The sequence below is a fragment of the Glycine max genome, chromosome 18 (assembly GCF_000004515.6).
Source record: "Glycine max cultivar Williams 82 chromosome 18, Glycine_max_v4.0, whole genome shotgun sequence".
In the NCBI taxonomy this organism is placed as follows: domain Eukaryota; kingdom Viridiplantae; phylum Streptophyta; class Magnoliopsida; order Fabales; family Fabaceae; genus Glycine; species Glycine max.
In genome coordinates, this window is record NC_038254.2 from 10,951,242 (window position 1) to 10,975,274 (window position 24,033).

At 33.0% G+C, this 24,033-nt stretch overlaps 2 protein-coding genes across 2 annotated transcripts; one reads left to right on the plus strand and one right to left on the minus strand.

Moving 5' to 3' along the window:
• The first annotated feature begins 436 nt into the window (after positions 1-436).
• On the plus strand, positions 437-3,427 carry LOC106796831 (uncharacterized). The gene is made up of 6 exons (XM_014770424.2): positions 437-1,653; positions 1,732-2,424; positions 2,531-2,784; positions 2,882-3,049; positions 3,127-3,231; positions 3,334-3,427. The coding sequence occupies exons 1-6, from the start codon at positions 1,483-1,485 to the stop codon at positions 3,425-3,427; spliced, it is 1,485 nt and encodes a 494-aa protein (XP_014625910.2). The 5' UTR covers positions 437-1,482.
• Positions 3,428-6,206: 2,779 nt separating this feature from the next.
• On the minus strand, positions 6,207-6,597 carry LOC102670118 (egg cell-secreted protein 1.1). The gene is made up of 2 exons (XM_006603146.1): positions 6,459-6,597; positions 6,207-6,361 (listed from the first exon to the last, which is right to left on the minus strand). Exons 1-2 carry the CDS (start codon positions 6,595-6,597, stop codon positions 6,207-6,209), a joined length of 294 nt encoding a protein of 97 aa, XP_006603209.1.
• Positions 6,598-24,033: the final 17,436 nt, after the last annotated feature.

Genomic DNA, 24,033 nt, shown 5'->3' on the forward strand with positions numbered 1-24,033 from the left:
TTACATCAAGACTCTGAATTCATGTAACATATATATAAACATTTTAAAAAGTCTTATTCTTGGATTAAATATTGTATTCCGTTGCCATAGTTTTTTTTACCAAAGGTCTTAATAATTTACATCTTATTCCCATTACATATCATAAAAAAAATATAAATGTCTTTTTTTTCTTCATTAAATACAAATGTATTTCCCTCACTATTTTGGAGTTATGGCAGGCAGATGTACCTAATCCATGAATACTACTGAAAGGAATTCTTGATTCCCATTTCTTGGTACTAGCAGGTAATTTAATTAAGGGATGGAAGATCTCTCTGCAAAATTGATGCACTCACTGAGATATTGATCCTAAGGCAATGTTAAATGGAGAGAGGGTGGCTTGCTTCATGAGACATAAAATTTTGGCAATCATCTTAAAGAAGAGCATTGCTATTGCAATTTGGTTATTGGTACATGACAGACCGACAAGGTGTAATTAAACAAGGGCAGACATTAGCCAGCTCAATTGCTTTGGCATCAGTGCCTAATTAGGGGACATTCAGGATTAATTTAGTACAGTTTTTCTTATAATTGCAAAAATACTGTGCTTAACAGTGCCCATAGATCTTGAGCATTTACTTGGGATTTTAAAAATATTCTCTAATTTTTGGCAGAGAAGCAAAATAGTTATGAAACAGCAGGTTAGGTTTACTAAAATAACATGAGCTGTCCATTTACTAAAATAAAAAATTGTATTATTGAGTGCCACCTGGTACTAGTATCCCCCCATTAAGAGCAAACACTCATGAATAATAATGGAGTTTTTATTTTTATTTTTTGGGGGGTACGTACTGAAGACAAGCATTGATTCAAGTGCAAATTTCGATACATATATGTAGTTTTAGACTGTGCATTGTATTAGGGAAAAATGCTTCCATATATGTAGTTTTTAGTAATGTACAACAATAAGGTATAGTAGACTGTTTTGTCAACTTTTTATAAGCAGCTTGCAACCTTCTAGTGACTGGTACATATATTATTTAATTGCAGTGGAAATGTGGTCTATGCAGTAACAAATTTAACTTTGTCTATTTATTATTTTAGGCCAAATTTGACATACCTGAAGGTTTAACTGCGAAGAAGAAGGTTATGTCCACCGTTGGGACCAGATGGAGGCAATTTAAGTCCTCCCTGACGACCAGATATGTATATGCTGAGAATGACGATGAACAAAACAAGGATCCATCTGCTAAGTATGGTATTGATCAAAATACATGGGAAGAATTTGCAAAGACTCGACAGACCCCTACTTGGAAGGTTTAAATTTCAATCTTTTTACATAACATTTTAGTTACGTAATTTAGTTGTTAATGTCAAACATGTTTGAGTTGTATTTGAAAATGATGACAGGGAATACGCAAAAAAGCACAAGAAATTCAAAAATTCAATGAATCTCCCCATGTACTCTCTCGTGGAGGCTACGATGTGCTTGAAAAAAAATTAATGGCCGAGAAAACCAAGTCAAGACTGAATGAAGGTGAAAATAGTCAAAATGCAGATATGGTCGTCAACCCTCCATCCCCTATTGCGAGACATGAGAAGTGGAAAAAGGCTAGGACAAACAAATTTGGACAAATGACATCTGCAGCAGCTCAAGAAATCGCAGACAAAATTGTAAGTTTAATATATGGCACAATTATAAATTGTAATTTGTAACCATAACCACAAGTTAATTTGTTGTCAATGTCATAGGATGAATTACAAGAACAAGCTACACAGGGAGCTTTTGTCCCACATGGTCGTCAAGACATCCTAAACACTGCCATTGGTCGTCCAGAGCATCCTGGACGTGTTCGTGCCGGTGGACATGGTGTGACCATAACCAGCTACTTTGGACATGCTTCCTGTGGGTCCCACAGTTCTTCGCCTGCGATCACCGCCGAAAGATTGGTTGAAATCATACAAACTATAAAGCAAGAGGTGAAGAAAGAGGTAGAAGACGAGAACAAAGACCGTATGGACAAGATGAAAATGGAGTTGGATGCGATCAAGAGTGAATTATCCCAAATTCATACGCAACAGTCAGCTCCCCCAAGACCGTCTAACCCTGACGTATTTGTTGCACGTGTTAGCACGAAAGAGAGTTGTGCTGAAGCTGCTAATAATGTTGTTGGTAACGAGCGGTCTACATTTGATACATGTAGTATGGGCTTCTACATTGTTTGTGGTGACAGTACACAGCTGGTGGCAGGGGGAAAGGTCTTTGGAGTAGGTGGCTTGATACACACAGTTGCTTATGGAGATGATGTAGTAAGGGTGTGTGTTGACACTGTATACGATGGTGAAGCCATTGTCCCGTTACCCACTTCAGAGATTCAATATGTCAGGGACGCCGTGAACTCATTCATTGGATGGCCCAGACATCTAGTGAAACCTTTATCTTATGTAAGTAATATAATAATCCCCCTACCAAATTGTCATTTGAATACACACTTGTAATATTTGTTAAGTTGTTGATTAATTTTAATACTTATTTTCTTGTACGACTTAGGATTCTGACCTTAATGTGCGGAAGCCAGTTGAACATAGTAGTGATGCAAAGCTTGCAGGTGAATCCGATCCATTGGGAGAGTTGATGAAGATATTGTTTTATGTGTACCAGAATCCAGTGGAAGTGCCGTGGGAGGCGAACCAATTTGGACTTCCTGAGATTGGGGCAAAATTTTACATCACACATGCAGATCTAGCAGAAATAATATCAGGTGACAAGTGTTTAAACATAGCGATACTACAATTGTGGACCATGTAAGTCATTTTCCTACAACCTTTATGTTTGATTACCTGATAACCATTATTTTTACATTCAAACATTTAAAATAATCATGACTTGTCTTCGAAATAGATTTATGAATGAGTGCGGTAGAAGCAAAGCTGATCAGTCACTATATGGTTTGCTGGAGCCTCAATCTATACAAAATGCTAAGGAAAGACGTCAACAATGCCAACAATACATTGAAACATGGGTCAAGGAATCACAAAGGCAGTTGTATTTAGGAGCTTACTTGAATCAGTAAGTTCAATTGTTCTTTGAATTTAAGTTTTTTTTTTGTTGTTGTACAATTCTGTTATTATAATTGTCCAATTCAGGGCACATTGGCAACTATTTGTTCTCCACCCAAGGGAAAACACGGTCGTTTGGTTTTGTTCTCTGAGGAAGAAGCCTGATATTAACATCAAAGGCGCAATTAACAGGTTCTATTCAAATATACAAATCATGGCATCCTTTAGTTGGTAATTGTTGTTACATATACAACAAAAATGGTTGTCATATATATGCTATTTTTTTTAAACTAGTGCAATGAAGACAATAACCAGTTCTTTTGAAGGCATGTCTAATCAAGGTGCACCTCGGTGGGTTGAACCCAAGGTAATCAATACTTGTTTGTAGTGAACCGTTTTTCTCATACATTAAGTGTTGAATGTTAAGTAACCATTAAAAATGTTATATGTAGACTAATGTGCAAAGTGGAGGGTTTGAGTGCGGATATTATGTCATGCACTGGATGTGGTGCATCGTGACTGCCGGTTTGAAAGATGACTGGCACAAGGTAAACATAATGCATGAAGTTACAATTGTAACTTTGGTTAATATTTGTTAAGTTACTAATAATTTTTTCTAATGTTAATTTTGTAGTGGTTCTCTGATGGTTCATCGTTAGACGTGGAGGCCATCACATCAGTTCGACAAAAATGGGCAACATACTTTTTATCTTTTAGGAAAAGCAGTTGCTAAATTTGATTTGTATTATGTACAAGTACATTTTTCCTGTGGTTTCATCAAAGAATTAGAACAATTATGGCTACAACTTTGTATGTTGGATACATTAGAGGATCATTAATTCAAAAAAGGGTATTCAATTTGCATGATTACAATTGTTGGCTACAATTATGTCATTTGATGCTATTGTTCAGATTTCATTTGATGTTATTATTTAATTTGCATGGTCTGATATAATTTATAGGTACCAGAGATCAATGTAAAAAAAATTGCATCAATAAAACGAAGTAAATAAAAAAAAAAATTAGACATACAAAGACGGTTCCCTAAAACGTCGTAAAATGACAACATAATGTAGACCTACAAAGACGGTTTTCATAACCGTCGTAAATTGGCTTAACATACAAAGACGTTTCCTATAAAACGTCGTAAAATGACAACATAATGTAGACCTACAAAGACGGTTTTCATAACCGTCGTAAATTGGCTTAACATACAAAGACGTTTCCAATAAAACGTCTTCGTATGCAGTCTTGACATGTCATCTAAGACGGTCACAAAGACCATCGTAAATTGGGATAAAATACAAAGACGGTCCTCAAAACCGTCTTAAAATGTAAATTTTGATTGTCACCTACTAAGACGGTTATCGTAACCGTCTTTATAATCCAAAATTATCTGTTCACTTTAAGACGGTTATAGGAGAAACGTTGTAATATTTGACGCATACTAAGACGGTTATACATAACCGTCATAGTATTAAAACCTTACAACGACGGTTTTCATAACCGTCGTAAAATAGCTCATACATTTTACGACGTTGGCATTAACGACGGTTAAAAACCGTCGTGACATGGGCATAAGAACCGACTTAAAATCCAAATTTTCTAGTAGTGATGATAATATGTATTAATAAAATAATAATAATAATAATTGATTGGTTGTACATAAAATATATATAAAAAAGATAATTATATATCAAGTCTATAAAAAAATTACAACAATTTTTTTATATATTTAATAATAAATATTATTTTGACAATTAAATTAGTAATATATGTTTATAATATATTACAATCTACAAAACCTAAAAGAAAAAGAAAAAAAAAAATTTACATCTAAATTTTAATACTATATTGAAATGCCACACAGTTAACCCATAATAAAATGTACATGAAATATTAAAAATTTAAAAGTAAAAAGTGGAGGATGAAAAATAATAGAGACATTAGATTTGGAAGAGACATATGTATTATTAAAATAAAAAATGAGAAAAAAGTCTAAAAAAAACTGATGGTGTTTAATTATTTTTTTACTTTGGCTTGTGAAATGTATAAGGTTTCAAAATGTGTTTCGAAACCAAACCCATAAAATTGGCCAACCACAACTTTCATTAAAGATCTGACACAATAGAAGATTGCTATCTCCACGAATGCATTATGCGCTCCGAGCTTCTCTCACCGAAATGACTTACAGAAGCGTGGGAATGAATAAAATAGATGGGAACTGGGATGCTAAACTAATAAAATGATGTCACGGTCAAGTTTATGTCATTTTTTATATAAATGTTTAAAACTATTATAACCAAAAAGAGATCTATGAAGCCCAAAGATGTATCACCAACAACTTTCAACAGAAAAACATAGCGTCCTTGAGATTATCCTTTTCTGAGGGCAATTTGACCTCACAATTTGTGGTCGCACCACTCGCTTAAATTGCAGAACCGTAAATAGAGTATGTAACTCTCCTACATGATAACATCAAATGATAAGATTCAAATTAAAAAAAGATTTATACATTTTGTACATCAGCTTTGTTTGGATGTGTATAATATCATTTTCTACTATCATTCATGCTATGTCTTATTTGACATACATCACAATATAACGCGGGATGTTTATATATTGAAATTAAAGAAATGCCACTTTTCAGTATAAAAGAAAATTAGAATATCATATACTTAGCAATGGTTTGGAAATCAAAATTTGAGAAGGCATACTTGGAACTTTAACTCTTGCATTTGCAATTATACCACGCTTATTTTTACCTTGGACCTATAGTTTTGTTAATTTAAATTTTATAATATTTACATTTTATTTTTTTATTATATTTTAGCAGGATTTAACAAGGTGATTTATTGCAATCAAATGTTTCAGATTCTAAAAATATAAAAAAAGAGTCAGACTAATATAAATTAAGAACAGAATGCTCCCACTAAGAAACACACATTATATGCATATATAATCCCGTTATATCATATATATCATTGATTCAGAGTTCAAATCATATCAACTACTTTTAAGCTGAATAATATTGTGTTTCTCAATGAGTGCAAGGACGTGTGTCAACATAGAAATGAAAGAAAAGCAACAAAACTATTTTTATTAGTTAGATCATCAATGTCCACTAACAATGTTTATTCACTTGTGAAGAAAAAAAAAAAACTCCTTTAAGGCTCTACCAATGGCGGTGGAGGTGAATGAACAATCTCATCACAATATCCCTCCAATATATCAGTCTCTTCAGTGGTGAACCCAAGAGAAGCAACGATGTTATGCCAGCAATCATGTCCAATAACCCTAATAGCTTGGCGGCAACCTTGCCCTAGGTAAGTTTCACCATTGAGAACAAACGTTACGATTTCACCACTACATGCTTGCAGCTGCCACAGTGACTCCCAAAAGTTAATTAGAGGGTTCACCCTCCAGCTTCAACCTAACAGCAAGGCTCAGGGTGGTAGATAGGTTGGAGAGTGATCTGGACTCAACCACACGTGCATGTGAAACCAATGCAGTAATCACCAGAGTAACAAGAATAACGGGGTCGTAAGAGGAAGCCATTTTGGTTTTAGAAGAAAATAAGCTGAATGTGTGTGAGGATGGTGAAAACTAGCTTAGGATTTATATAGTGGAGGAGTGTTAGTAACAGCAGGTATGTGAGGGGATGAAAAATGTGGAAATGTTAAATAAGGGAAAATAATAAGACATGGACAAATGTTGTATATCAATGGGAGATATGAAGATTTTGTGGAATTTAGTAAATGCCAATTGAACCTGCATTCTGCAAGTGTTTATTTGTCTTCTTTATAATTCAATGGTCACTTAGGGATCACATATATCCAGTAGGTTCTTTGGATATTATGAACAACCACACAGGTTAATGAGTGTACATAGTATATATAAAAGCTGTTTTTTTAACTGATACAGAATATAAAAGCTATTCATTAAATTATTAGGTGATAATGTTTACAATGATTATTTACAGTTTCATTAATCAGTCCAACTTCTTCATGTCCATTGATTCAATTGTGATACTGTGCAATCTGAGGGTGATAAACATTGGCTTATCTAGTTATTGCCACCAACATCCTCTGATATCAATTGTTATGCATCTTGAGGGGTAAATATTGGGAAGATTTTCACTAATGGACTATGACCAATTACATAAGTAAACTTGATACCACATTTCAATTCAAAATCTTAAAACTCAAGTTTATGGGTCTTATTTTCACTCATATAGTGCTCAACTTTCTTATTTCTATCCAATGTAAGACTTTAAATTATTTGAATACTCCAACAGATATACAATAGAGACTTTGGAGAGCTTGAATAGAAAAATTAACTTATATATGATATTGATTATTCATGACATTTTGATAATTTCTTATCAAATTATTTTAGTAAAATCAACATAAAAACTTATAAATTCTTTTAATTTTTTTCAATATAAACTTAAGAGTGTAACGTCCTAAAATATGGATTTACAAATACACTTTAAATACCTTTTATTCATCTTTATAAAACAAGTGAATTCAAAGCCTTTTCATACATGCCTTAATAGAAAACGAAAAAATAGGATAAATTTTTTACTGAAATGAAAAATTTCACAAAGGCTTTTCAACCCTTTTCTTTTTAAGGAAAATTATCAACTTGAAAAGAAAGTGGTCTATTTTTGAAATCGTGTGCGACATACATATGTACAAAATGTTGTGTGTGTGTAAGCAAATAAATCCAACTTGTAATGAAAGCTCACATAAACATGTTTTCTACACCAAAATAGGTCACTTATCTTCTTTTTCATATTTACACACACACACACACACACACACAATGAACATAAGGCATGCAATCAACTTTAATGTATGAATTACCTAAGAAGTATCTGTATCATCAAAATTACTCTCAATATCATTCTCACTTAATATGCATTTATCCTCGTCTGGTTTAACCAAGTCTAGTTTTTTTAAAGTAAATTTGCATTTATCTCTTCTCCACCTCCATCAACATCCGCAAGAGATTCATTAATGACATCAAGGTCAACTTCTAATACTTCTTGAAGCCCTACAAGCTCATAATCTTGGTAGGGAGCCTCTTGCTCAGTTCCACTTACTATATTGTTAATGATTCTGTTGCGAGCTTTTGTCTTCATTACGGCTAACCATCCTCGATGTCCCTTGGGATATGTTGTGTAATAAACTTGTTTTGCTTGTTGTGTAAATATAAATGGGTCGTATGCTTTAGTGTGTCTTTTTGATTGCCTTACTTCAACAATCTCATACTTTTTACCTACTCATGTCCCTATATAAGCAATATTATCAAACCAATCACACTAACTTCATCAATAGGATGCCAGTATACTCCAATTGGATAATATCATACAACATTCCATAAAAATCATATTCTAGTTGATCATCAGTCCCCGTACGTAAACAACATAATTAGAAGAATCCATGCCTTCATTCTAGCTAACTGTTTGAAATTTGTATCCATTTAGAACTTAGATAGGCCATGATTCAACTTTTCTCTTAGGTCACCATGCCAAATTAACTAATATTGAATCTTGAATATTATTTTCTGGATTTAGAACTTAAAAAATTTAACAATTAATGTCCTATATAAGACCATATCATTATAGAAGAAATATTATTTGAATAATATATAAAGTGTTAACCTACATATTGCTTGAACCATGTAGGAAAGTTGGATGAAATGTCTTGGTTAAATTGAACGTCCGAAGCAATGAGATTCAGTTCCCTCAAAAAATTCTCATAAATACTAGAAAGGAGAAAACAAATTACTCAAAGTACACAACATAACATCATTAAATTATTAATTAGAGTTATAAAAGTATTAAAATCATCTTACTCTAAATATGGCTCAACCTCTTGACAATTTTGAAGAACGTACAAGTAAGCAACATGAAGATCAACTTGATCCAAAAAAATATCTTTTCGATTTACCACTTGCTCTTCTTGGGTAATTGAAAATTGATATAGGAGGAGAAGATGAAGAACCTTCATTTGCATCAACATTCCGAGGCATCTTAGTCCTTCTCATTGCAATTTGATCAGGATAGTAAAATGAGGCAAAGGTAGATGTCTCCTCCACTAAGTACACTGCACAAATCGATCCCTCGACTCTAGCCTTATTCTTGACTTTATTTTTGAGGGAGTGTAAAAACCTAAAATTAATATGAATAAGTATTTTTTTAAAAATGACTATATAATACAATGGTGTATAAATGATTATGCATTTTATACCTCTCGAAAGGATATATCCAACGATATTGGATTGGACCATCAAGTCTTGCCTCATAAGGTAAATGAATTGGAAGATGCTCCATTGAATCAAAGAAGCTTGGTGGGAATATTTGTTCTAACTTACACAATAACACAGGTATATTATTTTCCATAACTTGTAGTTGTTCAACATTGAATGTTGTCAAACTTAGTTCTCTGAAAAATTGGCTAAGTTCAACAAGTGGCTTCCAAATAGGTTTTGGTAATGAGTCAAATGCAATTGGAAGCAATCGTTGCATGAAAATATAACCCTAATTTGACATTCCTAGGGTCCTGACTAAATTTTGGATGCATTCTATCAAAATGCTTCCACGCTTCACCATCATATGGATGACACATGACATTTGGGTCCCTCTGATCCTCACTATGCCATCTAATGTGAGATGCAGTGGCCATTGAAGAGTACAATCTTTTTAGTCTTGGAATGAGTGGAAAGTACTACTTTTTTTAACAGGAAACTTCTTTTCGATATGCTTTTTTATTTTTAGTGTGTTTTTACTAATTGTGTTTGTGTGTTTTTATTTTTATTAAATTTGTTTTTATTTTTAGTAAGTGTTTATTTAGTCTTTTAGGCTTGTTTTAACTTTAGTAAAATTGTTTTTACTAAGAGTCTTTATTTTTACTAAGTTTGTTTTTATTTTTACTAACTGTTTTTTAGTCTTTTAGGCTTGCTTTAACTTTGGTAAATTTTTTTTAAGAAACCTATTTATGTTTAAAGATAAAATAACAAAAAAGTGGAATTTTTGGAAAATTTAATATTTATAGGTTGTACACTCAATTATTTTGCCTAACTTTTAACTTAAAAGGAGTTTTTAAAGTATAAAAATGAAAAATAATAAACAACTTCTACTTATTTTTTTAAGTTCTAATTTTTTATTTTAACTTATAAGTAGCTTTTAAGCCCAAAAAAGTTGGGCCAAACAAAACCTAAGGCTATTTCGGTCCCCTAACCGAAAATTATAATTTAATTATTTTTCTTAATTTTTCCTAACTTAATTATAACTCAATTATATTTATTAATTTTTCTTAAATTATTTTATACCTTTATCAATATAATATTTAATAATTATTTTTATACAAGATAATTATAAAATTGGGCTTAACATGTGAGATTAAAAAAATAAAACTTGAGCCTGACTCTTTTATATAATCAAGTGAGAGTGGTATCTATAAAAAAAAAGTTGTTAAGCTGTGCATCACACGCAAACATGCACTAATAACTTTTAGTTAATTGTTAAGCTTTGGTTATTGTATATGTTTACACTAAAGTCATATATTAGGCCTTTATTCGACCTTATTGGGTTTCAATCAATCATTAGTGCATATGTTATACTAAAGTCATATATTGGGCCTTGATTAGGTTTCAATCAATCATTAGTGCATATGTTATACTAAAGTGATCACTACTTAAAAAAGGCTTTTTTATGTCGCACCTTCAACGACGGTCGTGACAAAACTGTCTTAGTAGGCTAGGCAGTGGCATATTCGTAAATATAGCACTTCTCCAACAAAGACGGTTTTAAAAACTCGTCTTCAAATGAACTCGACTACGACGGTTACTTGTAAAGACCGTCTTAGTAGGCTAGGCTGTGGCATTTTTGAAATTAGAAATCTCTCACTCTTGCGTCCACTGTGTGTTGTAACATTACCCATATATTCATCACTCTCGCACCACCCTGGTATCCCTTTCTGTCTATCTATCTCTAAAAAGAACAGTGCATGCCACGACAACGAGGACAATGTTGTTGTCGTCCTGTTAGAGCTCACGTCGATTGTCAGCATCTCGCTAGAGCCCCACCACACTATCGTCGACGTCAACCGCGCCTCGCACACTCGCTAGTTCACTCACCAATCAGATCCAAGTTTGATTTCACTCTTTCTCTCTCTTTATTTCTCTCTCCAAATGTCGCGCCTTGCATTCGTTGAATCTTCATCTCCCGTTTTAGCCAGCCATTGGATGTTTGCAAAAAAGAAGAAGTGTTGGAGACTTTGATTGTCATCGAGAGGAGGCCAAGAAATGGCGTTGTTTTGGTGCCCCCTTTGGGTTCGGTTATTGAACTCAGCGATTCTGACACAGATGAAGATGACAACCATGATTTGGACAGTGCAGTCGCCAACACAGTGAATGATGCTTCTTCTTCGGTAGAGAGTCCACTGTCCAAGAAGCAAAGGATGAGCGAGGCTAGAGTCGCCGACTAAATTTTGAATATAGTTCTTTAATTATTATGACATTATTATGTACTACCTACTCTCTTATCAATCGTAATCATGATATGGATAAGGAAGGCCTCACACTTTTTTTTCCTTGTTAATGGAATAAAATTGTCCGGTGTGATTACGTTGATTTTGGTTTCTTTTGGCATAGGTGTTTGGTCCTAACACTGAACAAAAAGAACTATATGATCAGGCAGTGTCTCCAATTGTGTATGAAGTGCTTGAGGGCTATAATTGCACTATTTTTGCATATGGACAAATCGAGACAGGGAAGACATACACAATGGAAGGAGGTGCAAGAAAGAAGGTTATTCATGTTACCTAACTAAAGTCTTCATGATATTTTCTCATTGCTTTGTATTGAAAATTTGAAATCTATGTCTTTCTTTGCTACTTGATTCTGCAGAATGTTGAATTTTCGAGTGATGTTAGTGTCATCCCAAGAGCTGTGAAATAGATTTTTGATATATTGGAAGCTCAAAATGCTGACTATAACATGAAAGTAACATTTCTAGAGCTTTACAATGAAGAAATAACATATCTTTTGGTCCCTGAGGAGATTTTGAAATTTATAGATGATAAGTCTAGGAAACCTACTGCTCTAATGGAGGATGGGAAGGGCGGGTGCTTTTGTCAAGGGCTTGGAAGAAGAGATTGTTTGCACTGCAAATGAAATTTACAAGATATAGAAAAAGGTTCTACAAAGAGGCGTACAGCCAAGTGATCGAGGCCGTACCTGAATCAAATAAACATTAAAAATGCAGTATCTAGAAAGTGATCCTAGGTTGTCTCCCAACGAGCAATGGTCAACCAAACGTTCATAATAGATAATAGGAAAATAGTAACGAATTGGGGGGGAGGGTTGTTTGCTTTTGTAAATTAAACAACGAATAGATGTGAATTAGAAAATATCAGAATTAAAACATGTTGCTTCACCTTGATTCACAAACAAGTCTCTTATCCTAGGTTATGAAAGTTTACCTTTATCAGTTCAACCACTTAATCCAACCCTAAATTAAATTACTAAGCGAAATTTAACATAAGGCATTCATTATGTGATTAAGCAACACATACACCAATTAATCATGAACAATCATTAAGCATGAACATAAATTAAGCGCAGAGACAATTAATCAAGCACTAAGCATGCATGAATTAATAGCAACAAATACAGAGTAATTGGTGAAGAGGAAAAATTGATCAGAATTTAATAGTAATAATAGAACCTCAAAGAGAGCTGTGCTTGATCCTCAAGAGAAAACAACGCTGGAGACCTAGCCTTCCATTAATCAATAGAAAACGAAATTGTAGTAGAAACGAAGAAAACTAGAATTATTCTCCAAAACGAAAAAGAAGCTAAAATGAATTGAGAGTTGCACTCTAAAACTAAAACGAAAAAGAGAGAGAGGAGAGGAGAGAGAAAAGAGAAGAGACTTGGTGCTGTTATATATTTTCAGCCCCAAAGCTTACAAATCTGTTTTAAATCCAAGCCCATAAATAAAATAAAAATAGATAAGATAAGATAAGATAAGATCTAGATGAAATAATATCTAGATGAGATCAAATCTAGATAAGATAAGATCTAGATGAAATAATATCTAGATGAGATCAAATCTAAATAATATCTAGATGAGATAAAATCTAAATAAGATTTGGTAGAATAAAATAGTCTGTTCTCTTCAAGTCCAAGCCCAATTCTGGATTCAAGCCCAATTGCTTATAATTCTCCTGAAATTAAATTAAAAACACAAAAATTAGTCTAGTAGGCCCAATTGATAAAACTACATAATTAAATTGACAATTAAGGCTAATCAGTAATTAAAATGGTGACAAAAAGGGTTAAGAAATAGGAGAAAATGATGACACATCAAATCCCCTCACACTTAGCCTTTTGCACTCCTGGGCAAAATAAAAAATAAAAAAAAGCAAGGGACAAATCCAGAGACATTAAAGAGAAACAAAATAGACACAACAACAATTACATATTTCTCAATGAATCTCAAGGAATGAAAAGAATGGGTAACATCCAACACGTAAAGAGTTAAAGAATCAAGGCCGTCATGAAAATCATCCAAGCATCTCAAACATGGCAAGATAGTAAATCAGCTCAAGAATGAAAAGTGATAAAGCCTCACAAGATATGCACTCTATCTCTCAAGTGTCTAGGCTACTGTTTACTCTCAGAGCACCCATGAAACCAAACACCACATAGACTTGGCAAGACTCTAAAATTGACAACCACATCACAAACACATGCACATGAGGATCAAAAGGTCTTTTAAGGTTGTAATGGGGCCAAGGACAAGGTAGATGAAGGTATGGGATGATAGCTAAAACCCACAGGAATAGAGGAGCAATGAGGAATAAGTGGGAAGTAAGAAAAAGTAGTAAACCCCAAAACCAAAATTATAAATTAAGCTTAAAGAGTAAACCCAAAACAAAATCAACCAAGTCCTCAAACCAATCCAAGTCTTCAAGCCAAGACCTCATTTATTCAACTACATTCTTTTTCTATTTTTTTTTCTTTTTTTTCTTTTTTTTTTTTTGCAGAACGTGAACAATAGAATTTGAAAGCATTTGAAAAAAATAAAGCAGCAATTAGGCAATATATGTATATATCATCAAGCATGGCCAATAAAAACATATCATCCAATGAAACATACCCCCCCCCCCTTCACACTTATTCCCAAAACAATTCGTGAACAATAGCATTTGAAAGCATTTGAAAAAAATAAAGAAACAATTAGGCAATATATGTATACATCATCAAGCATGGCCAATAAAAACATATCATCCAATGAAACATACCCCCCCCCCCTTCACACTTATTCCCAAAACAATTCCAAAGCTCCAAAATTCCTTAAGGGTAGGGTGAAATCATGGTTTTTCACTTAAGGCTTGTAATGAGCTTCAAAACAAAGAACGGGGAACATAGGCTCAAAGGGGCTATCAAAGGAATTAATTCAAGGTAGGCTCATTTGGCTAGAGGCTTATAAGAATAAAATGCCTAAATCATCTCCCAACATGCATGTGAAGCAAGAAGTATCAACAAGAGTCAAGCCAAGGCTATTGTGCAAGCAATCAATGGGGCAAAACACACCGAATAAAATAGATGATGATGGCTCAAATTCTCACTAGGGGTAAATCTATCACTTTCAATTCGAACTTTCAAAACTAATTTGACATGTAGAGAAAAACAAGGATTTCAATTCACAAAATGCCAAGAAACTCCTATTTCAAAAACAATTACCCATTACTGTACATAACCCAAAATTCAAAGAGGAACATGCAATGCTGTACACAAACATAAAACCAAAATAACAAAATTAACTTAGAACCTAACAAACTTAAACTAGAAAACCTAATAAAATTAAACTAGAATACCCAACAAAATTAAAGAACAATCTTCTCCCCCCCCCCTCACACTTAAACAACACATTGTCCTCAATGTAGCACAATCAAAAGATCTAGAACAATCAAAGCAATCAATAAATTTGGACAAGTGCAATAAAAGTAAAGAAGGAGACAGAAAAAGAAAACTCCCTAAGTCATGGCGGAAGAGAAGTAGGGTAAGACAATTGTGAAATAACATCTATTTTTGCAGGGTCTACCTCTATGCCCCTAAAACTATACCTTGTTCTACCATAAAGTGACATTTTTCAAAATTCAGCACAAGGTTAGTTTCAATGCATCTACTAAGAACTCTATCCAGACTATCCAAACATGTATCAAAATAGGATCCATAAACAGTAAAATCATCCATAAACACCTCTATCCAATTTTCTAAAAAATCACTAAAAATACTGATCATGCACCGCTGGAAGGTACCAGGGGCATTGCACAGACCGAAAGGCATCCTCCTATAGGCAAAAGTGCCGAAGGGGCAGGTGAATGTGGTCTTTTTCTGATCCTCAGGAGCAATAGTGATTTGCATATAACCAGAAAAACCATCAAGGAAACAGTACTGAGATTTACCTGCCAGGCGTTCAAGCATCTGGTCAATGAATGACAGGGGAAAATGGTCCTTTTTGGTAACCTGGTTCAGCCTCCTATAGTCGATGCAGACTCTCCAACTGTTCTGCACCCGAGTAGGAATCAGCTCCTCCTTCTCATTTTTTATGACGGTGAGGCCGATTTTCTTCGGGACTACCTGGACAGGACTCACCCATTGGCTGTCGGAGATAGGATAAATGATTCCAGCTTGCAAAAGCTTGGTTACCTCCTTCTTTACTACATCAAGAATCACCGGGTTGAGTCTTCTCTGTGGCTGTGATCGAGGCCGTACCCGAATCAAATAAACATTAAAAATGCAGTATCTAGGAAGTGATCCTAGGTCGTCTCCCAACGAGCAATGGTCAACCAAACGTTCATAACAGATAGTAGGAAAATAGTAACGAATGGGGGGAGGGTTGTTTGCTTTTGTAAATTAAACAACAAATAAATGTGAATTAGAAAATATCAGAATTAAAACACGTTGCTTCCCCTTGATTCACAAGTAAGTCTCTTATCCTAGGTTATGAGAGTTTATCATTATTCAGTTCAACTACTTAATCCAACCCTAAATTAAATTACTAAGCGAAATTTAACATAAGGCATTCATTATGTGATTAAGCAACACATACACCAATTACTCATAAACGATCATTAAGCATGAATGTAAATTAAGCACAGAGACAATTAATCAAGCACTAAGCATGCATGAATTAATAGCAACAAATTCAGAGTAATTAGTGAAGAGGAAAAACTGAACAAAATTTAACAGTAATAATAGAACCTCAAAGAGAACTGTGCTTGATCCTCAAGAGAAAACAACGCTGGGGATTTAGCCTTCCATTAATGAATAGAGAATTAAATTATAGATTGAAGAACGAAATTTTATTGCTGAAACGAAAAGTAAAAGCTGGAATTGCAAAACGAAAATAATGTCTAAAAGAAAAGCCTAAAACTAAAAATGAAAATAGGAGAGAGAGAAGAGAGGACTAAACGAGAACCTTGGTGTTGTTATATAGTTTTTCAGCCCCAAAGCTTACAAATCTGTTTTAAATCCAAGCACATAAATAAAATAAAATCAAATCTAGATAAGATAAGATAAGATCTAGATGAAATAATATCTAGATGAGATCAAATCTAAATAATATCTAGATAAGATAAAGTCTAGATAAGATAAAATTTTGTAGAATAAAATAGTTTGCCCTCTTCAAGTGCAAGCCCAATTCTGGATTCAAGCCCAATGCTTCATTAATTCCTGAAATTAGATTAAAAACATCAAAATGGGCCCAAATAATAAAACTGTCTAATTAATTTGACAATTAAGATTAATCAGTACTTAAAATGGTGCTAAAAGGGTTAAGAAATAGGAGAAAATAATGGCACATCAAAACCCCCCATACTTAGCCTTTTGCACTCCTAGGCAAAATGCAATAAAGAACAAAATCCAAGGATATCAAAGAGAGACAAACAAAAACATTTACATATTTCTCAATGAACATCAAGGAATGAAAGGAATGGGTAACATCTAACATGAAGAGATCCAAAGAGTCAAGACATTCGTGAAAATCATCCAAGCAACCCAATCATGGCAAAATAGTTAATCAGCTCAAGAATGAAAAGTGATAAAGCCTCACAAGATATACACTCTATCTCTCAAGTGTCTAGGCTATTGTTTACTCTTGAATCACCCATGAAACCAAACACCACATAGACTTGGAAAAATTATAATGCTCAAAATCAGGATGTTCAAAATCACCAATAACAGAATGCACCGACTCACCAGTAACAAATGCTCAGGATGCTCAAAAGGTATAAAATGATGCCTAACTAATCTATGAAATGTCCTATCTATCTTAGGATCAAAGGGTTGTAAGTCAGATGGATTGCCTCTAGTCATACACTACATTCAGCATGCACAACTAGTTGCCTTCTTATGCAAGTAACAGTGTAGGTTTGAACTATAGCTACCCTCAAATGATATCCAAATGACTTGAAACTTTGTGAGCAACACCCTAAAATCATGAAAAGATGGCACAAAAAGTTTCAGGCAAAAATTCAAAGTCTAACTATGGAAACTACTTAAGGAAAGTTTAGAAAAATAAAACAATAAAACTTGAAAAATAAAAAAAGACTAGTAAACAGGCGATTTTGGCTAGCTAGAGACCTCAGCCGGCCTTTGGCATGCTGCCACAATATGGGAAATTTTTTCCTACCCCAAATACATATATAATAATAGTCATTCTGATACCCGGAGCAAAAGTTATGGCCGTTTGAAGTTTTGGTAAACACAAGTTCTCAATTTTTTTGAATCTCTCAAATCTGGCCATAACAAGTGTTCCTGGTATTTTTCACACAAAATATGAGTCAAAAGAACCTACCACACCAAAATTCAGCTAAAAATAAGAACCCTAACTATCAAAACAAAAATCGCCAATTAAATTGTCAGCAACAGTCACTAATTCAGTCACTAATGGATTTGCACTACTACTCTGTTTTCCAAGTCAGCAAAAGTGGTCACAAAACACTATTCACAGAAAAACACAAAAACTAAAACAGGGGAAGCGTTGAACAGAAAAACTAAAACAAAACACCACACTAAACAACACTAACACAACACGAAAGCATAAAACAACTAAGCATAAAACAACTAAACATAAAACACGAATCACTAGCTATTATGAACCTTTGAACATTGCTCCCTGGCAACGGCGCCAAATTTGATCGAGGCTGTACCCGAATCAAATAAACATTAAAAATGCAGTATGTAGGAAGTGATCCTAGGTCGTCTCCCAACGAGCAATGGTCAACCAAATGTTCATAACAGATAGTAGGAAAATAGTAACGAATTGGGGGGGGGGGTTGTTTGCTTTTGTAAATTAAACAACGAATATATGTGAATTAGAAAATATCAAAATTAAAACACGTTACTTCCCCTTGATTCACAAGTAAGTCTCTTATCCTAGGTTATGAGAGTTTATCATTATTCAGTTCAACTACTTAATCCAACCCTAAATTAAATTACTAAGCGAAATTTAACATAAGGCATTCATTATGTGATTAAGCAACACATACACCAATTACTCATAAACGATCATTAAGCATGAATGTAAATTAAGCACAGAGACAATTAATCAAGCACTAAGCATGCATGAATTAATAGCAACAAATTCAGAGTAATTAGTGAAGAGGAAAAACTGAACAAAATTTAACAGTAATAATAGAACCTCAAAGTGAACTGTGCTGGATCCTCAAGAGAAAACAACGCTGGGGATTTAGCCTTCCATTAATCAATAGAGAACGAAATTATAGTAGAAACGAAGAAAACTAGAATTATTCTCCAAAACGAAAAAGAAACTAAAACGAATTGAGAGTTGCACTCTAAAACTAAAACGAAAAAGAGAGAGAGGAGAGGAGGGAGAGAAGAGAAGAGACTTGGTGATGTTATATATTTTCAGCCCCAAATAAAATCTAGATAAGATAAGATCTAGATGAAATAATATCTAGATGAGATCAAATCTAGATAAGATAAGATCTAGATGAAATAATATCTAGATGAGATCAAATCTAGATAAGATAAGATATAGATGAATTAATATCTAGATTAGATCAAATCTAAATAATATCTAGATGAGATAAAATCTAGATAAGATTTGGTAGAATAAAATAGTCTGCTCTCTTGAAGTCCAAGCCCAATTCTAGATTCAAGCCCAATTGCGTATAATTCTCCTGAAATTAAATTTAAAACACAAAATTAGTCCAGTAGGCCCAATTGATAAAACTATATAATTAAATTGACAATTAAGGCTAATCAGTAATTAAAATGGTGACAAAAAGGGTTAAGAAATAGGAGAAAATGATGACACATCACCAAGACTCTTCTTAACAAACAAAGCATCCATTCTTACTCGATTTTCTATCATAATTCATATTAAGGAATGCACTCCAGAGGGTGAGGAAATGATTAAATGTGGGAAGCTAAATCTTGTGGGCCTCGCAGGGTTTGAGAATATATCACGTTCAGGTGCAAGAGAGGTACAAATGATTAGATTTAAGTTGGCACATGCATTTAAATGGTAAAATTTGGAATAATATGAAAACCTGCTTGTTATGGAAATACTTTAGTTGTGGTTGATAAGTTATTGTAGTCAGGCTGTAAGAATATTGATAATGTCATAAATTTGTGTTAATCTCTTCACATTTCACTGCTGGCATTATCTCTACCTAGTTCTATGCCATTTGTCTGAAGAAAAAAAGCATAGCTTTATAGCTTCACTAAGAAGAAGAAAATACTTGCAGGGTAGAGCAAGGGAGGCTGGGGAGATAAATAAAAGCTTGCTTACACTTGGACGAGTGATTAATGTGCTAGTTGAGTACTCAGGTCATGTTCCATATAGGTATGAATAACTGTAACATTTCCATTCAATTCTCAATTTCATTTTTCTTAATTATTTTCCTGGGTGATTTTATCATTAAGATATATCTTATTATTATATTAGGGATAGCAAATTAACCAGATTGTTGAGATTATGTGAGTTATCCTAGTTTTAAATTCATTGGTATATATTTGGCAAAAAATTTGCTTTAGTTATTTAGAGTATAATCATACCCCTTAAGCATGAGTTCTACTTTTATATAGAAGAACATTTATTGGAAAAAATCAATTCCTTAAAAAGATTTTAATATTTTAAGAGATTAATCTATCACTTTTGATTGTGGATAGTCTGAGTTCACAAAAAATATTTAGTTGTTAATTAAAACAGTAAAAAAAATGTAGCTTATGTTAAAAAGATATATAATGTTAAGATTTATGGATATCAGCATATGGTATGAGTTCTTATCCACAACTATCAGCATATGGTATGAGTTCTTATCCACAACTATTATTTCATTTTCCCTTGCTTTTAGTCCTCTTTCACATCTTAACTTTAATTGTTATTCTTAAACTAGGGGTTTAATAATTCTGGTATGAAGAATTGTCTTTCTTCTTATTTCAAAGCCATTTATAATTAAACCATGCATATATATATATATATATATATATATATATATATATATATATATATATATATATATATATATAGATATATATATATATATATATATATACATTCACAATCATCTTAGTTTCTTTGTTTCAGTCATGATATAGTACTAATTTTAAATTTTGCAATAGCTTAAGGATATTATTTGTACTTCTGATGCATGATGTATGTAACTTGCCTATTGGCATGATTTCATGTTGTAATTTATTGACAAATTGCATAGCTTTGGCCTCTTAATCTGGCTTAAAAGTAGTTAAACAATTCCCATTTTTTAACATCTGGAGTTTTTTGTATTAACAAAGAGATCTCAAAACTGGTGAACTTGAAGCCTTGTCTTTTGCAATATGTATTCATTGCTCTTGCTGCTTCTTTGCTTTTTCCATTTCCCCTATGTTCTTATTAATTTTTTTTTATAGTTTTGTTTTGTAATATTCTAATTTACTTACTAACTAACAATATCATAGTGTGATTATAAGCTCTCTATCATGTCATAATTACTAATTTACTTTTTCAGAGTTGGGATTGATATTCCAACAATTGAAGTTCAATATAAGCACCTAAATGTTGAGGCAGAGGCTTAGTGGGAAGTAGATAAAATCAAAGACCCTTAAAAATTGGCTTTTATGCTCTTCATGCACTTACATCATGCTTTTTGTGATACCTTATGAACTTGTTTGCTCACTATTTCTTGGCATGTAGTTTGCTCATAGGAAGCATATCCAAAGATGGTGCAATAAGAAAGGAAATACAATATGTGAAATCTGTAATCAAGTTAGGGTTTTTTTTTATTCATTCATGATTTTTTTTCTTCATGAGCTGCCTAAATATAAAATTAGAAATGATGACTTATATTTCACTCTTTTAAGGCATTTTCACCAAATTATTCTCTTCCATGGGTTAGAAGCAATGCAATAATGATGATTGATATAAGGTAGTAATTTTAAACCTGTGTTGGACTAACTGATTTTTATATGGCTTCTTATTAATTTCCATCTTTTGAAAGGTTTTGCTTAATGCCCTGTGAGTTGTGTGAGGTGGAATTTTCTATGTAAGCCTTTAGCTGCTTATTCTTCATTCTTGTGTCTCAGATATGATGCATAGGAAAATGATCCTTCACATAATGACAAATCAAGATGCCCACAAATTTACTACGTTGCAGAGTAATCGATTACACACATTTGAGGGTACAATAGTCAGTTCAGTATTTTTTTCTTCCCACTATTAGAAAATACAACTTTCAACATTGATTATTTACGGCATTCTACATCGGTTTTAAAACCGATGTTGAAAGTACCGATGTTGAATGTATTATTGTTAACATCAATTTTTTAAAAACCAATGTTATATATAAAGAACTACAACAAAATAAGTGTATACATGATGAACATTGACATCGGTTTTGATATAAAACCGATGTTAACTAATAGATTAACATCGATTTTCTAGAAAAACTTATGTTAACTAATAGATTAACATTGGTTTTTTTATGTATAACCGATGTGAACGTCCATCATCTATACACTTATTTTGCTGTAGTTAGTTATATATAACATCGGTTATTTATAAATAACTGATGTTAACATTTGTATATTAACATCGGTTATGTATAACTAACTGATGTTATTAGAAATAACCAACATCGGTTTATTGAAAAACCGATGTTAAGGTGTATGTTGACATCGATTTTTCTAAATAACCGATGTTGTTTACTATATTAACATCGGTTTTTATTAATAATCGATGTTGTTTTCAATTTTTTTATATAAAATTTCTATTTTTACAATAAACCCAAAATTGTACCTGTAAAATGCAATTTCAAACCCAATTCACAGCAAATAAACATTTTATTCTGCTTTCAAGCAATTTTAATCACAATAAACAATGAATAATTGATTTATTATTAACAACTATCAACAAATGAATTCAATGTTCAAATAACATAGGAAATGACAAAAATGTTAAACCAAAGTAAACTAAGCTAAACTTAATGTCCTTAAATCCTAGCTCTGAGCTCTAACTCGGAGATAATATTGTGCCCACTGGATCCGAAGCGCCTTTAATCTCTCTGGCTCCAATGGTCTAGGATCGTTAAAATACTGCATGATGAAATAAATGATAAGTTAATAATGTAATACAAATTATAAAAAATCAAATTTGTTTGAAATAAACGTACCGCTTCCTAGTTATTCCTAAAACTTCCTAATATGATGGTGGACATCCAGTGCATGACATAATAGCCGCACTTAGTGCTTCCTTTTTGTCTATTACACTAAATACATAATGAAATTTGGATATTAATTAAACAATTAGTGTACACACACATAAGAAGTATATATAAGTGGAAGTTTTATGTAAATGACGTACCTTGATGACAATCCACCTAGCAGCAGCCTTTGATTTAGGTTGTGGAGCATCATCAAGACCTTTTAAAGCACTGTTCCAGACGAGTAACAATTAAAAACTAGTGTTGTTGAGGTATTTTAATGCAAATGTATTGAAAAGAACATTGACCTGTTAATTATCCCCTTAAGGTAGTTGTCTGGCTTGTTATGCAATAAACAAAACCAGACAACTAGGTGTTCCTTAGGCAGGATGACCACCATCTACCAGTGTCCGCTGTAGTGGAGACGAATATGGGTTAGTATATTAGTAAACATTAATTAAATTCAGTTATTTAGTGTGACTTACCCATTTAGGTAGGCTCCAAGGTAGACATCACGTTTTGAACTCTGCATCCAACTCTTTATGTAACTTTCAGCCTCAAACTGCAATTGCCCAGTGTAGATGCAATTGGCTTTGATGTTTTGATGATGATCATGATGATGTGTTGCAATTGATGCAAATGGGCTTTTCAAGATTAAAATTCAAGACAATACTTCAAGATTACAAGTCACAACATCAAGATGATCACTAGAATATTAGGAAGGGAATTCCTAATTGAATTAGCAAAGGTTTGGCCAAGTGATTTAAATTAAAAAGTGTTTCTCAAAGGTTTTACTCTCTGGTAATCGATTACCAGAGGATGTAATCGATTACCAGTGGCCAAATACGTTTTATAACAGCTACAAAAATTTGAATTCGAAATTTTAGACTGTGTAATCGATTACCAGCAGTTAGTAAACGTTTTAATTCAAATTTTAAAAGCTATAATCGATTACACCATTACTGTAATCGATTACCAGACAGGATTTTCAGAAAAATAATTTCAAGAGTCACAACTTTTCAAAGGCTTTATTCATGACCACCAATGGTCTATATATATGTGACTTAAACACGAAATTGCTTAGAGATTTTCAGAACAACAAAGTGTTTATCCTCTCAAAGAGCAAATTCATTTTATCCTCTTAAGAATTCCTTGGCCAATTCAATTGCAATTCATTAAGGAATTATTTGAGTGCTCAATCTGTAAAATCCATCTCTTTCTAGAGAGATTTGTTCTTCTTCTTCTTCTC

Coding starts and splice junctions, on each gene's coding strand:
- LOC102670118 (XM_006603146.1), bottom strand. CDS start 6,597: ATGGCTTCCTCTTACGACCCCGTTATTCTTGTTACTCTGGTGATTACT. Junction 6,362..6,458: donor TGTTAGGTTGAAGCTGGAGG/GTGAACCCTCTA, acceptor AAACTTACCTAG/GGCAAGGTTGCCGCCAAGCT.
- LOC106796831 (XM_014770424.2), top strand. CDS start 1,483: ATGGCCGAGAAAACCAAGTCAAGACTGAATGAAGGTGAAAATAGTCAA. Junction 1,654..1,731: donor AAGAAATCGCAGACAAAATT/GTAAGTTTAATA, acceptor TCAATGTCATAG/GATGAATTACAAGAACAAGC. Junction 2,425..2,530: donor TAGTGAAACCTTTATCTTAT/GTAAGTAATATA, acceptor TGTACGACTTAG/GATTCTGACCTTAATGTGCG.